General features: G+C 41.6%; 1 protein-coding gene across 3 annotated transcripts in view; it reads left to right on the top strand.

Moving 5' to 3' along the window:
* Window positions 1-16,265, top strand: part of myo3b (myosin IIIB) — a 106,091-nt gene that overhangs the window by 68,849 nt on the left and 20,977 nt on the right. For all 3 annotated transcript variants that reach the window (XM_064944796.1, XM_064944795.1, XM_064944797.1), the window contains 3 exons: window positions 505-601; window positions 3,762-3,801; window positions 4,662-4,782. In XM_064944796.1, coding sequence (XP_064800868.1) covers window positions 505-601; window positions 3,762-3,801; window positions 4,662-4,782 — 258 coding nt within the window. The remainder of the gene's footprint in view (window positions 1-504; window positions 602-3,761; window positions 3,802-4,661; window positions 4,783-16,265) is intronic.

Here is a 16,265-nt window from a genome sequence, read left to right as displayed (position 1 = left end):
TGGGGGGCATGCTAACCATCGATCAGATTAGACCATGGAAAATAGAGCTGCTCAACAATGTACTCCAACATTCTTTTTCACTGTGTGTAATTTTACAACTAAAACACAAAGCCCTTTGACTGAATAGCGTGGCACGCTCTGTTTAGTGCCATCCATTAGGGTCCCCTTTTGTCATCACATATTGTTTTGAAAATGAATCCCTCCTTTTTTGGATTGATGGAAAGTGGATGCAACTTTTGTACCACTAACTGGTAGAATTTTTTACACTTGGATAACATCTTTGTTTACTAAATTGTAAGTTACAAGGCTTTGTTAGTGGCCAGTCAGTAATTGCCCAAGCCACACTAATGAGTGTTCTTTAAACTATTCCAAATAACATCTTGTGTCCTTTTTCTTTGTCTCATCTAGTTTAAGTTGTGCAGTTAAGCATAGCTTAATACTCTGAAATGAATTGAAATCCCAGATAATAATGCATTGATGGTAGTCATATTACTGTATCCACAGCATACAGGGGCCACCGAGTGCGTAAGGACCATGGAATCCAGAGGCACAGATCTCACCCAGGGGCAGGAGGCCACACTGACAGGAACGAGTATTTTGGGTCAGTTTCTTCATCCCTTTACCAGTGGTATATTCAGTGTGTGATTGTGTTGATGTATCCATTAGGCCCTAATGATTAGGGTGCTCCAATGTCTGGCCACAGACAGCAGGGTTCAGTTATCTCCATTGGAGGTCGACCGATTAATCGGAATGGCCGATTAATTGGGGCCGACTTCAAGTTTTCATAACAATCAGAAATCGGTATTTTTGGATACCGATTTGGCCAATTTTTATGTTTTATTTATTTATTTTTAATTACACCTTTATTTAATCTTTATTTAACTAGGCAAGTCAGTTAAGAACACATTCTTATTTTCAATGACGGCCTAGGAACGGTGGGTTAACTGCCTCGTTCAGGAGCAGAACGACAGATTTTTACCTTGTCAGCTCGGGGGATGCGATCTTGCAACCTTACAGTTAACTAGTCCAACGCTCTAACCACCTGCCTTTCATTCCACTTCACGAAGAGACTGCCTGTTAGGCAAATGCAGTAAGCCAAGGTAAGTTGCTAGCTAGCATTAAACGTATCTTATAAAAAACAATCAATCAATCAATCAATCATAATCACTAGTTAACTACACATGGTTGATGATATTACTAGTTTATCTAGCGTGTCCTGCGTTGCATATAATTGATGCGGTGTGTATCGTTGCTCCAATAACCATAAACATCAATGCCTTTCTTAAAATCAATACACAGAAGTGTATATTTTTATACCTGCATATTTAGCTAAAAGAAATCCAGGTTAGCAGGCAATATTAACCAGGTGAAATTGTGTCACTTCTCTTGCGTTCATTGCACGCAGAGTCAGTGTATATGCAACAGTTTGGGCCGCCTAATTTGACAGAATTTTACGTAATTATGACATAACATTTAAAGTTGTGCAATGTAACAGGAATATTTAGACATATGGATGACATCCGTTAGATGAAATACGCAACAGTTCTGTATTTCACTGAAAGAATAAACGTCTTGTTTTCGAGTTGATAGTTTCCGGATTCGACCATATTAATGACCTAAGGCTCGTATTTCTGTGTGTTATCGTGTTATAACCAAGTTTTTGATTTGATAGAGCAGTCTGACTGAGCGATGGTAGGCACCAGCAGGCTTGTAAGCATTCATTCAAACAGCACTCTCGTGCGTTTGCCAGCAGCTGTTTATGACTTCAAGCCTATCAACTCCCGAGATTAGGCTCGTGTAACCGATGTGAAATGGCTAGCTAGTTAGCGGGGTGGGCGCTAATAGCATTTCAAACGTCACTCGCTCTGAGACTTGGAGTAGTTGTTCCCCCTGCTCTGCATGAGTAACGCTGCTTCGAGGGTGGCTGTTGTCGTTGTGTTCCTGGTTCAAGCCCAGGTAGGAGCGAGGAGAGGGACGGAAGCTATACTGTTACACTGGCAATACTAAAGTGCCTATAAGAACATCCAATAGTCAAAGGTTAATGAAATACAAATGGTATAGAGAGAAATAGTCCTATAATTCCTATAATAACTACAACCTAAAACTTCTTACCTGGGAATATTGAAGACTCATGTTAAAAGGAACCACCAGCTTTCATATGTTCTCATGTTCTGAGCAAGGAACTTAAACGTTAGCTTTCTTACATGGCACATATTGCACTTTTACTTTCTTCTCCAACACTTTGTTTTTGCATTATTTAAACCAAATTGAACATGTTTCATTATTTTTTTAAGGCTAAATTGATTTTATTGATGTATTAAGTTAAAATAATGTTCATTCAGTATTGTTGTAATTGTCATTATTACAAATACATTTGTAAAAATCGGCCGATTAATCGGTATTGGCTCTTTTTGGTCCTCCAATAATCGGTATCGGTACCGGCATTTAAAAATCATAAATGGTCGACCTCTAAACTCCATAGGGATGATATTCTGTGTTTTTGTATGTTTGTTTGTGGTTTACTGTAGTTTTTTAGTGTTAAGTGTATCTGAAGGCCATTAGATCTGAGCCTGGTGTGCACCCCTGCCAAGCTCGTTCTCATGTTGTTACAGAAAGACCTCCGGTAGAGACCACAGTCATGGGGCAAAGGGGTTTGCATACCAGTCACTCAACTTGAGCTCTACTACGCAGACCTCTTTCCTCCCCTCGTTAATGTACTGTTGTTTCAACCACTAGAGGAAGCTCCTCCTATTGCACCACCTCTCCTTTTTATAAATGTAATAAATAACTTTCCACCAAGATAGTGCACTTGTCTGACCGCAAACGGGGCTGGGCTCTGAACTGGTCTCCAGATGTAAGAGCTGAATGCAGTTTGTGTTTACTCAGCGTATGGGCAGGCCAGTCATTAAGGAAGTATGTGTGAAGTCCAACCCAGCTGACTGTCGCACCGCTCTCCTTCAACACTTGTTCTTTCATTCAAGACCACTATTGATTCTCTCTTGCCTTATTATTTGGAATAGTATTGGTTTATTCCATCATCTTCAAATGTCAAGGGTATTATATATATATTTTTAAAGAAAGTAAATACATAGGCAGTACTTGGGTTTGGAAGTATATTGCCAACTGATGCACAGATCCCCCATTTTGTTGGAGAAGCTGAAATCTTTATTAATTTCTGCTTTTATTGAATTTGTCGGTCAAGGGCGGCAATGCATCTCTCCAGACTCAAAGACTAGATTTCCACATCTGAAAATGTTATGCTTGTTGTATACCCAGGCTGAGAAGTTTTTCTTCTGGGAATTTTTTTCTCCATGTTTACAATCATATTCCTTAGTGAGAGAACTTCAAACCTCAACTTAACAATTCTGTTTAATCAGTGTTGGAATCACTCCATATAGATTTATTTTGACGAGTTCTGGCCCATTTTCCCCTTTTTAAGATCTGTGGGCTCTTACCTACACACTGTTACTTTCCCCTTTTATATCACTCTGTGCCTTGCACACTGTCTACGCTTGTGTCTATCTCCAAAGGTTTCTATTGCATCACACTGCCCATCCTGAATAATATCCCCCAGCTTTGTTCTGTTGCTCTACTGTGTGTTCAGTCGTGTGTCTATATGTCATATGAAAAGAGAGACAAGATGAAGGATGGTAAATCTTGCATAATAGTTTGTATATCATTATCTATGTTGTACCATGTGAAATCTGTTGTCATAGGTGGTTTAGGATCAGTCGTCTAAACTCTCTTTTTCACCTTTGTAGGTATGATGGCAGACACACTTCCAATGATCACAGAGAGAAGGTAAGTTTCTATCAGAGAAATGAATATTTTAGCATAATACTGTACTTCTACAAAGCCCCTTGAACATCGATTATTCATTAGTTTTTTGAGTCCTTGAGACAAAATACTTCTCTTGCTCCAAACTCCATCTCAATAGAGAGAGACAGGGTGGTACAGGAATGGGAGAATCAAAAGGCTGGAAATTCGCGGCTGAGAATAAATGCTTGCTGTTCCCGGAGGTGATTTTGTCTTTGCGCTTCTCTTTCTACAGATGTTAGACCCCTTTTTGGTAAAGACCTGAGGTTCTTTGGTAGCACTTTGATATCCTGCTCGAATTCAATATGTGAAATAGAAGAGCCACTCCGTGACTCGGAGCACATCACAGTCTTTGAAGTCTGATCCAATTTTTGCTGCTCACCATTTGATGTTGAAAGGATGAAATGAGGAAAACGCAGTAACTCTGCTGAGCATATGTAAGATTTAAAAAGCAAAATCCTTTGGAGGATGTACTTAGAAATGTTAAGCAGATTAATACTTTCCTATGGCTCTTTTATTCAAAGGTAATTTCTTTATATGAGAGGTCTGTCTGTGTTGTTATTTTCAACCTCACAATTAAGTCAGTGTGCTGCTATTTGCAGGGAGGTAGGGGTAATAGCGGGGCCTATGCGATTGCATTAGCATGTGATTAACATTGCAAAAAACATTCATGGGTTGTGTCTGCCAAAACAGTGAATTAAAAATAAATGAATTTGAATCCAGTATGACTAAGAAACAATAATAAATAGGTGGCCTGCTTTTACTTGTGTCTTTCTGTCTGTCTGTGTATTTTGTGTTTCCATTGACAGAACACTTCTGGCTGTGTTTATGCTTCTTCTTTTAAGGTTGCTCCCGACCGCCATGATAAACAACTGAGAAATGACAGCAGAGACAAAGTCAGAGAAGGCACAGTAGTGAAGCCTTGCAGGGAGACAGGCAGCCTGCAAGACACACAGTGTAAACAAGGTAAGCCCGAGCACAGAGCTGAAGGGTGCAGGTAATTACGTAAGGAGACAGGAGAAATCCAGCTTTAATTGATAAGGTGCCATTTTTAATTCAGGAACCCTTTCATCCCTACCAATCCTTCCTGCCTTTTTTTGTTGACAACAAAGTATTATGAGTGATATTTATATGTTATTTTAACCTGGGTCAACTGGTCATAAACGACGTCTCATCGCAGGGGTTTAAGAAGTGGAGCTATAGCACTTCAATGCCTCATTCTCCCACACGCCAAGCCCTTTGCTAAAGATCTCATCAATGGCTCTAATAGACACCCATAGTAACGGTGACAAGAAAATACACAAACCCTGATTTGTTGAACATATGTTTGGTTTGCTTTTTGCCCAAGGCGCTGAATTCCATTAATTCATGCTGCCTGGGAGGCTGAGTGGGTGGTTGAGCAGGGGGCTGCTGATTACGGCCGTCACCCAGCCCACCACTAGCCTGCCTGGGTAATGGGGGCCCGGCCCTTCATTAATGTCATTATGAGACTGAGGTAAGAGACGGAGGTGGAATACCGTTTAGCTACACGACCGGGAGATTACGAGGATTAGACATGATAATATAACACAGACAGGGCTCTCCAGCGGGCGCGGGATTAGTGTCAGTATGCCACAGCAGGTCTGGGTTAGATAGCAGCTAATTCGGTAATGCTGGATACAGGTGACCCCCGCTCTGAAGCATCACTGCTGCTGACAAGGGACTGCTTTTAAGAATTTATGATGTGTGAATATGAAAGGAAATGCTGGAAGGAATAGCAGTTTGAGTTTAATTTCATTCATTGAAATATGCATTTAAAGTGTTTCCCCCACTGTAGTTCCCTGGTTTATACTAGCAAAAATAATTAAGCAGTTATGCCATTATAAATTGGGAAAATATTCATTATAACTAGCTAGGTCCATTAATAATGAGGTTTGAAATTCCCTTCTCCTGAGAGCAGGGTAGCTGGTTTCGGGGCAAAATGCTAAATGCTGTGATAAAAACATGTTCATTTTCCATAAGCCATGGGCTTTCATAATGCTTCACTTGTGTTGTGAGTAGAGGTCACATAGACTTTCAGGTATTCATCCTCTCTTTCCTACACGTTTATATTCTGAGGTCTGCTTATGGCTCAAGTTGCTTTCAGGAAACCATATTTGAATACGTTGAGGGAGGCCACGGTAGCTCAGGCACCCAGGGTACACTTTGATCCCTGCAGATCTGAGGCCTTTTTTATCCTGAGGTTGAGCGAGTCATGGAAGCCTGGCCCTGCCAGATGTTTGGAGACCAGGCTTCTTCCTGTGTCTCATCCTGCCGACGCCCCTGGTGAATGCTTATATTCTGGGGCTGTGGTGAACCTGCCGTGTTTCAGGACACCAACAGAGAAAGTTGAAAATTAGCCCAGGAAATTCAAATCCGCTTTGCATTTGGCCAAAAGAGCTGTGGCACGACCCGGAACCTCTCTGCGTTTGATGGACGCTAAGTCCCTTCTAAGTAATTTGACTGAGCTCAGCTGTGCTGTGTGGTCCAGGACAGCCCCATTTGTGAAGGCAAGACAGGAGGAGATTACCCTTAGTTTCAAAGATGTCTGTTTCAGTGTATGTTTAACACGGGCTAAGGCACTATCCTCCAGCTTTAGCCAGATACCTGCAGTGCTGTCTTTTGTGGAAGCAAGAAGGAAAGAGAGAATTAAAGCACTCCACAGACGCAGCCCTTCTTTACATCCCACTGGGCACAAACTGGTTGAATCAACGTTGTTTCAATGTAATATGTCAACGTATTGTAATATGGAGTCAATGTGAAAAATACATTGGATTGCAGAAAGTTATCAACGTAAACTGTTGTTTTCAACAACAGAATTATGTCATTATGGTAAAAATAAAATTCTACATAGACAAAACTAGTGTAAAATTTGTTGAATTTGTACCTTTGAAACAGTGTCAGATCTTCACCGTTATATCCACTATCAGAAGAAGAAAAACAGTAGACTGGGCAGCACATCCTACTGGAGAGTTGATTATCTATAGCAGGGATAGGCAACTTTGATGGGGTGGGGGCCGCTAAAAATCTGAACTCATCATGAGGGGCCGCAGTGACTTATGGGTCTGTGTACCCACATCCATACCCACACATGCTGTCAGAACCCGTCCTAGTCTTTTGGGTGAAATTTTGTTGGGGAAACCCCTTGCCAGCAAAACATTTTAGCAGCCCCCCCTCTTGACAGTGGAGACATTCCTGCAATTCTACACATTTTACCATGCGGTGTAGAGAATAATAATAATTTCATGCAATTCTATTAATTTTGCCATGGCACGGAGAAAAAATGGTGCAGTTTTACAGTGTATTTCCTGCAATTCTACAGATTTTGCCATAGGCTGGAATTTTTTTTTTGAAGTTTTTAATATAATATTTAAGAGTGACTGACAAAATCATTGTGACCGGTAATTTGACCATGATTACTACAAGTTTAGATAGCTGGCTAGATTAACTTTCCAATCTAAAAATCCGTGATTGCCAGTAGCTAGGTTTCCATCCAATTGGCGACAGATTTTAATGCAAATTTTCCAAAATCTGCAGAACGGACTTGTTGCAGATAAAAATCAGTGCGTGATGATGTAGCGCACACAAAATGTACTTTTAAGCTTACATTTTCATGTACTGAATAAGAATCTAAAGGTTATTGTGCTTCCATCACATTTTCAACCTTTTTCTGGCACCACTCCGCCAGGGCCCTCTCACCTCCTCCCTGTAGGCTGTCTTGTCATCGTTGGTAATCAGACCTACCACTGTTGTGCAATCTTGATGATTGAGTTGAAGATGTGTGTGGCCAACCAGTCACGGGTGAACAGGGACTACTGGTGGGGGCTGAGCACGCACCCTTGTGGGGCCGCCTGTGTTGAGGATCAGCGCAGTAGAGGTGTCGTTATCTACCTTCACCACCTAGGGGCGGCCTGTCAGGAAGTCCAGGACCAAGTTGCACAGGTTGGGGTTCAGACCCTGGGCCCCAAACTTAATGATGAGCTTAGACGGTACTATCGTGTTGAAGACTGAGATGTAGTTAAAGAACAGCATTTTTACATAGGTATTCCTCATGTCCAGATGGGATAGGGCAGTGGGCAGTGCGATGGCGATTGTGTCATCCGTGGATCTATTGAGGCAGAATGCAAATTGCAGTGGGTCTAGGGTGTCGGGTAAGGGGGAGGTGATATATGATCTTTAAGTAGTTCCTCAAAGCACTTCATGATGACAGACATGAGTGCTACGGGGTGACAGTCATTTAGTTCAGTTACTTTTGCTTTCTTGGGTACAGGAACAATGGTGGACATCTTGAAGCAAGTGGCGTCAACAGACTGGGATAGGGAGAGATTGAATACTCCAGCCAGCTGGTCTGCGCATGCTCTGAGGACGCAGCTAGTGATGCCTTCTGTGCCTGCAGCTTTGCGAGGGTTAAAAAGTTTAAATGTCTTACTCACGTCAGCCACGGAGAACAAGAGCTCACAGTCTAGGGGAGTGGTGGTGGCCCGCATCGACAGCACTGTGTTTTCCTCTAAGTGGGTGAAGAAGGTGTTTAGCTTGTCCAGGAGCAAGACATCGATGTCCGCATCGTGGCTTCTTTTCCCTTTATAATCCGGGATTGTCTGGAGTCCCTGCCACATACGTCTTGTGTCTGAGCCTTTGAATTGCCGCTCCACTTTGTCTCTGTGCTAACATTTTGCCTGTTTGATTGCCTATGAAGGGTATAACTAGACTGTTTCTACTCCATATTCCCAGTCATCTTGCCGTGGTTAAATGCGGTGGTTTGTGCTTTCAGTTTTGCACGAATGCTGCCATCTATCCACGATTTTTTAGTTTGGATAGGTTTTAATCGTCCCAGTGGGAACAACATCCCATATACACTTCATGATGAACTCCGTCACTGTGTCAGTGTATACATCAATGTTATTCTCAGAGGTAACCCGGAACATATCCCAGTCCACGTGATCAAAACAATCTTGAAGCATGGATTCTGATTCGTCAGACCAGCATTGAACAGTCCTTATCATGGGTACTTCCTGAATGAGTTTCTGCCTATAGAAAGGGAGGAGCGGGATAGAGGTGTGATCTGATTTGCTGAAGGGAGGGCAAGGGAGGGCCTTGTAGCCGTCCCTGAAGGGAGAGTAGCAATAGTCAAGAGTTTTTGAAGCGTGCGTGGCACAGGCAGCTTGTTGTCTCAGGATATGTGGTTTCCAGTTTGCACAAAGTCCAGTGTAGTTCCTTTGGAGTTGTCTTGGTATCAGCTTGAGGGGGAATTTACATGGCTGTGACGATGACCGAAGACTATTCTCTTGGGAGGTAATGTGGTCGGCATTTGATTGTGAGATATTCTAGGTTGAGTTAACAAAAGGGCTTGAGTTCTTATATGTTACCACAATCACACCATGAGTAGTTAATCATCAAACATACACCTCTGCATTTCTTTTCCTGGAAAGTTCTTTATTCCTGTCTGTGCGATGTACTGAGAACCCAGCTGGCTGTATGTACGAGTACAGTATATCCGGAGAGAGGCACCATCATAAGTTTACTTCCTTATGATGTTAATATTTGCACAAAGGGGTTTCTACTACAATTTATCTCATTATTAATTTTAACGACACAAAGGATCCCACCATTATTTAACTAGGCAGGTCAGTTAAGAACAAATTCTTATTTTCAATGACGGCCTAGGAATAGTGGGTTAACTGCCTTTTTCAGGGGCAGATCGAAAGATTTTTACCTTGTCGGCTCGGGGATTCGATCTTGCAACGTTTCAGTTACTAGTCCAACGCTCTAACCACTAGGCTACCTGCCGCCCCAAAATGTATACAATTTTACCCCATCTTCCTGTTTCCATCCCAACTGCCGTAATTTGTTTTTATACATTATAACTTTGCTCACATAGAAACTGGATGGAAAGGTGACATAACAAGAAAAACCTTGGGAAAACACATTGGGAATTCAACAAACTTCTGCATGTCTTTCTGAGTGGGTGAAGAAAGGTTGAAATCTCATCAATCAACGTCTCAACCAAAAATTACCCACATTTCCATGATGAAATGATGTGGTTTGTGTCAAAGCTTGACACACAAACGTGTCAACCTTTGATTTGCAGCATTTTGTTACCAAGAAAGTTCAGCAAGGTGCATCCACCAAACATTCATGTAAACAGAACACTTAGAGTATGTAACTTCTATCCCTGTCTCACCAGCCTGAATATTAATACAATATGAATAATAATTCAAAATGAGTCAAGCAGACGAAAGGCTCTGCGAGCAATGCGGTGATATGATCAGAGTGCTGTTTACGCTCCTCAGTGCGGTAAACAGGCTGGTGCCGAGGATCAGTCAGAGGCTGACTTTATGGGTTATGAAAGCTGAGCTACTTATGTTAACAGGCTTTTTGAAGATTATAGTCCTGGTAAACATACATGTCAGAAGTGAGACAGTGATAAAGAGGAGTCACAACACAGAGACCAATTACCACTGCTTCTAGAAATACACTTAACATGGTCTTTTGATGAGTAGGGAAGGAAAAGAGGAAGGCTCAGTACCTTCGAGGTTATTGTTCTGTACCTCGACTCTACAGATTTAACATCTTAATTTGAGCCAGTTTGCAACAGCAGGAAAATAATCCTGCAACAACAGAAAATGTTAATTATTAATGGACATTTTTTTGTAGGGGTTGATACATTTTTTGTTGGGGCAAACCAAGTCCGGCATTTTAAAGTGGAAATTACAAACTTTAGAAGCCTTTTTAAACCTTGAATATACTACAAGTTTGCATTTCCTGCAGTGCAGGAAAATTCTCAGCAACAAAATAATGATGATCCTACATCTGTATAGTCTAGTCATTGTGCCTTGATTTGGTTGGCACCCTGAGCTGTGCTGCAGATGTGAGTGGTCAATGGGAACACGGCATTAGGACATGGACTTACCCAGTTGCAATGTTCTAAAACCCGCGTTTACTGATCCATCCCACTTTCCTACCGTCCAACTTGCTCATTACCAGCAACTCTGACACCACTTACCACATGTCCTCCCACTAACTGTGCAACCACGATGCCATACTCCCCCAGTCTAGCCCCTACCCTCACCAACACCACCATATCAACATACATCTGCAAGACAAATGATCCACCCTCTCCGTGTTCCTCAGACAAATACTCTCCCTCTCTCACTGTCTCTCAACCTTTTGATTTATCTGTCTGTCTCCACCCATCATAGAGGCTGAAATTACAGGTGCGTCGCAGAGGTAGCTGAAATTTGGAGTGGATAGGAAGACTCAATTTAATGGAAGGAAGGAGGACTCCTGTCTGCCACTACCTACCATAATCCTCTTAATGTCAGTGAGAGTAGTTAACAGGATGTACTTCCAAACTACTCATCATCACAATTTCTACAGAATAATCTTTTCTAACGTACCTGTAGTATATGAAGGTATAACATTATATTGTAACTTTTCTTTTAGTATCGTACAAGTGGCTTGGGTTATTTGGAACATTTTGTCATGCTAGAACTTTTAAAGGCCCAGTGCAGTCAAAAATTTGATTTTCCTGTGTTTTATGTATATTTCCACACTGAGGTTGGATTAATACTGTATAATAATACTAATGCCCTTTTAGTGTAAAAGCTGTTTGAAAAGACCGCCTGAAATGTCAGCCTCTTTTGGTGGGATGGAGTTTTGGCCTGCCTGGTGACATCATCAGGCGGTAAATTCAACAATAGACCAAACCTCTTCCATTAACAGCTAGTTTTCAGTTTTCTTCTCCCTACTCAGACCTTGTCCCAGATAGTCCGAGCAAAATTCTTGCTTGAGAAATTGCTCTTTGCTAAGAAGCTATTTTTGTTTATATTTTACGACTTTGATTTGAAAACAGTCACAGTAAGGTACATAATTGTTACCCAGAAATGATTTGATATTGAGATACCTTTAAGATATCCCGTTTTTTGAAGTTGTTGTCCTTTAGTTGTTGATCTTTAGAAGTGGTTATAAGAAGGTATATTATCCATCACAGTACATTTTAGTTGCTTGGTTCACTCGTAGGATGTTTTCTCAATGACTGTCCGACTTCCCCTGTGCAACATACCAACATGTACTCACTGCTCAATCTGGAGGGCTGTAATGATACATTATACAGAGGTCTGACAAATGATTGACTTCCAGAAAACTGTGGGATTTTCCCAGCACATTAAGATTTGTTCAGAAGTCAAGCCCCAAATCTGCCGTCAGTGGAAATGATTGATTTCAGTGTGAAAAATTGAAAATTGGTTGTAAGTAATAACATCCTCTGCCTGCATTAGTTAAAAACAGATGCAGGAAATGCCCTTTGGACCATTATCTGGAAAACCTTGTGATTTTTCTAGTGTGCCTTTATAATTCAAAGCACATGGTTTACCGAATTAAGACATTGGTAATAAATCACAGTAGTCCTGAAAATCTCTCGAACTCCTATTGAAGTTTGACTAGAGTTAGCTATCTATTCAGGGACTTTCTGTTAGCAATAAACTGTGTGTGTGTGTGTGTGTGTGTGTGTGTGTGTGTGTGTGTGTGTGTGTGTGTGTGTGCGTGCATGTGAGGGTTTGTGAGGGAAGAAGAGGGGTATGGGCTGCACATGTCTTATTTAGACATCAAAGGACTCAACTGATGATTTTTCATTATAATCCATGCCTTTTGGTGATTTGGCTCCCTCCATCTGAATAAACAAAGCCCAAGTGGATAACTGGGGTCTATGATAATTCAGGTGATCACAGCACATGATTCAGGAAGTAAATCAATACATCTCTTTAATTTATTTGGCTAAAATCCCATTTAGCTCTTCGATGTTGTTTCTGAGGAGCGTTCTGATTTTCAAGGGATTTAAAACGGGTATTTAGAGATGTTTTACGAATCATCTGGACCTCTTTGAAAATGAAAGAAAGTACCTATTCAAAAAAATATTCTCATCCTTTTTATCTGGAGATGCAAGCATGTACAAAATGTAAGTATGTTGCAAACTCTGCTGGAATTGTTTTCTTCTTCTGTATTCTCTGATCGTTATTCCTCACCGCAGACGCTGCCCACTATTATCATATAGCAAGCCTTGTGTGAGCCACTGTCTGACCTCTTCCCAGACCTACCTGGATCCAAAATGCTCTCGTGCCAGAAGCCCGTTTGGCAGCCTCAGTGTCTGTAAGATATCTGCGGCAACAACATTCCTCTGGGGCCGGCCTGGATCAAATGGCAGTGATTTCCCAAACAGGCGGAGATGGGAAGCCTGACCCTTTCTCTGATCTGCTACACGCTTTAATCGCTGCGGGTCATGCCTTGATAAATGGGGATGTTGGAACTGAGAGTTGTGTTTCTGACTCCTAGACTGCACAGACACACAGGGATCCAGCTGATTATCAGAGCAGCCAAGTTACAATCATTCACTCAGGATGGAGGGTCTCATGTGAATATAGAAAACATCTCACCTCAGACCCCAAACATAAATCTCCTCCATTCAGTCGTGTAGTGCTGTGATGAAACGTTGCTTTGCCATGAACATCTGATGTCCTTAGTTTGTTTGTTTTAAAGGAAAGAGCCACTGAACAGAACTTGTTAAATAACAAGATTGCACGTCAGCTAACATATTTTTGTTCCAGTGAAAAACAGTTTGTGCTGCTATATAGTTACATTATTCTGCAGTGTGATTACATTATGAAACTTTGTTCAAGGACGCCATTATTCTTGATTGAGTGCTTTGATGCGGTTTCAGGGGAATTAGAAATTTGCTTATCAAACCCATTTCAGACATCATTAAAATAACATATTTTTTGTAAAAACCTAAGGTGCATAATGCACAAAACTGCGATCCCCACACCAATAGTGCCATGCTCCAACCCGCTGAGCTAATGGTTGTTTAGATACAGTTCAGAATGGTTTTTGCACAGGAGGTTGAGTAGTACGCCTACTACACATTCAGAATCAAACCATGAAGGGAACTTTGTCCTAAGGGCATTCTGTCAATTCCCAGCTGCCAATTGCTAATCTAAATGTATTAGACACCTCACGTTAGAATTATATGACAAACAGTATAAGTCAAAAGTAACCTAGGGTTCTCTTTCAGTTATTAATTTCGAGATCTCAGAGGTGAGGGTTCGCTAGGACGGCCTACTCTCTTGGAAGTACCTTTCAAGAGCGTCTGTTGGAGACAGACAGGTAGAGTGGTGAATGAGGTGAGACCCTCACTTCTATAAAATGAGCCACTCTCCCTCCCTCTGGTTATTCTCGCTTCTCTTCCTCATATCGACTGAATACCTGTTTGGCTGCTTATCTGCTCACAAGTAAACCGTGAAGGATATCGCTGCTGAGCGAAGGTCTTCAGACCCTGTTGAGCGGTTGAGTACTAACGGGAAGGTTTTTGTTTTCGAGTAGAAATTCCTTTTCTACTTTTCAGTCTCCATTGGTAGTTGGCGTCATTGCTAGCTATTGGAACTGGGTTAGACCACGCTGCAAGGCTTAGGTTAACTTGGATACTATCTAGTGTTAATGGCGTACCAAGCTAACTAGTTAGGAGCCTTGCAGCTAACAGCTAGCAATATTTAGCAACGAATAATGCTATAGCCGCGAGGCTAGTGGGGCATTAGCTAGCTAGCAGCTACCTCGTGGTGAAGGTGTGCGGTGGCTAGCTCAGTGCTGGCTGAAAGAAACCGCGTGACCGAGCTTTCAGCCATGAAAGCTGAGAGAATCGTTCTAGTTGTTCTAACACAACCTTGACCTTTCAACATTTTGTTGTGTTACAGCCTGAATTTCAAATTGATTGAATTTAGTTTTTTTGTCGCTGGCCATATGACATAATACCCCATAATATCAAAATGGAATTATGTTTTTAGACATTTTTACAATGAAACATGAAAAGCTGTAATGTCTTGAGTCAATAAGTATCCAAACCCGTTTGTTATGCGTCCTAAATAAGTTCAGCAGTAAAAATGTGCTTAACAAGATGCATAATAAGTTGCATGGACTCACTCTGTGTGCAGAGTAGTGTTTAACATGATTTTTTCATGACTACCTCATCTCTGTTTTCCAATGCCTCTCAAAGAAGAGCGGGCACCTATTAGTAGATGGGTAAAAAAGAAAAAATCAAGCAGACACTGAATATCCCTTTGAGCATGGGGAAGTTATTAATCACACTTTGGATTGTGTATCAACACACCCAGTCACTACAAAATACAGGGTTCTTCCCAATTCAGTTGTCGGAGAAAAAGGAAACTGCTCGGGGATTTCACCATGAAGCCATTGGTGACTAAAACAGTTACGGAGTTTAATGGCTGTGATAGGAGAGAACTGAGGATAGATCAACAACATTGTATTTACTCCACAATACTAACCTATTTGACAGAGTGAAAAGAAGGAAGCCTGTACAGAATAGACTTACAGTTGTAATCGCTGCCAAAGGTGATTCTAACAAGTATTCAGGGGTGTGAATACTTATGTAAATTTGAATTTCTGTAGTTATTTTTCAATAAATTTGCAAAAATGTCTAAAAACATGTTTTCATTTTGTCGCTATGGGATATTGTGTGAAGATTGGTGAGAGAAAAAAAAATGTTTTATCAATTTTGAATTCAGGCTGTAGCACAACAGAACCTGCATAAAGTCAAGGAGTATGAATACTTTCTGAAGGCACTGTAGGTTAACCTAGACAAGAGAACAGAGCTAGCAGTGCTATCGTGTTGCTGGTAGGGTATGCTAGTGAGGTTGGCTTGCTTAGAGGCAAGGCTCATAACTAGCTAGCTTGGTACCCCATTTATATAAGATACTATTTGCTAGCCATAAGCTGCAGGACTTCAAACTTGCTAGCCTACGTCGTCTACACGTTGTTCTTGCAACAGGCATTGCTTGGTCCCCCTAACAAGCCTTTTCCCTCGCAATGGTGACTGCTATCCCGCCCCGGGACAATCCTAGCACTTGAACCCCCACGGTCTTGTGCTTGCAGCTCCATGATTGCTGGGAAAGATTCCCACCCTCTATGCATCAATTGTTTGGCTAAGGAACATGCCCAGAAGGCTCTCGAGTCTTGTGATCACTGACTGCTATCACGGCCAACCTAGGGCGCAGCCCTGGCAGCTAAGGATGGTGTACTTAAGTAAAAAAGTTATTTAAAGTACTACTTAAGTAGTTTTTTGTGGTATCTGTATTTTATTTTACTATATAAGCCCTTCGGACATATTTCTTCCACTATACATATTTTACCAATTGGCCTGGTTTACCACACAGAGCTCTGCTGATCCGTCCGCTGATGTAACTGCACGAGGGGGCCACAACAGACTTTCCTCCGTCGCATCATCTCTCTAAGGCCTTTCTGTTAGCCTGCTAGCCCCGTGCCGCTAGCTGCCTGAAGCCACGCACTGGACTTGTATGATCACCCGGCTACGCATGCCTTTCCCTAACGTCACCATGCCGTGCCGATTGCTGTTCTGGTTTGTAACTATT

The sequence above is a fragment of the Oncorhynchus masou genome, chromosome 29 (genome assembly GCF_036934945.1).
Source record: "Oncorhynchus masou masou isolate Uvic2021 chromosome 29, UVic_Omas_1.1, whole genome shotgun sequence".
In the NCBI taxonomy this organism is placed as follows: Eukaryota; Metazoa; Chordata; class Actinopteri; order Salmoniformes; family Salmonidae; genus Oncorhynchus; species Oncorhynchus masou.
This window is presented reverse-complemented; position numbering and strand designations above follow the sequence as displayed.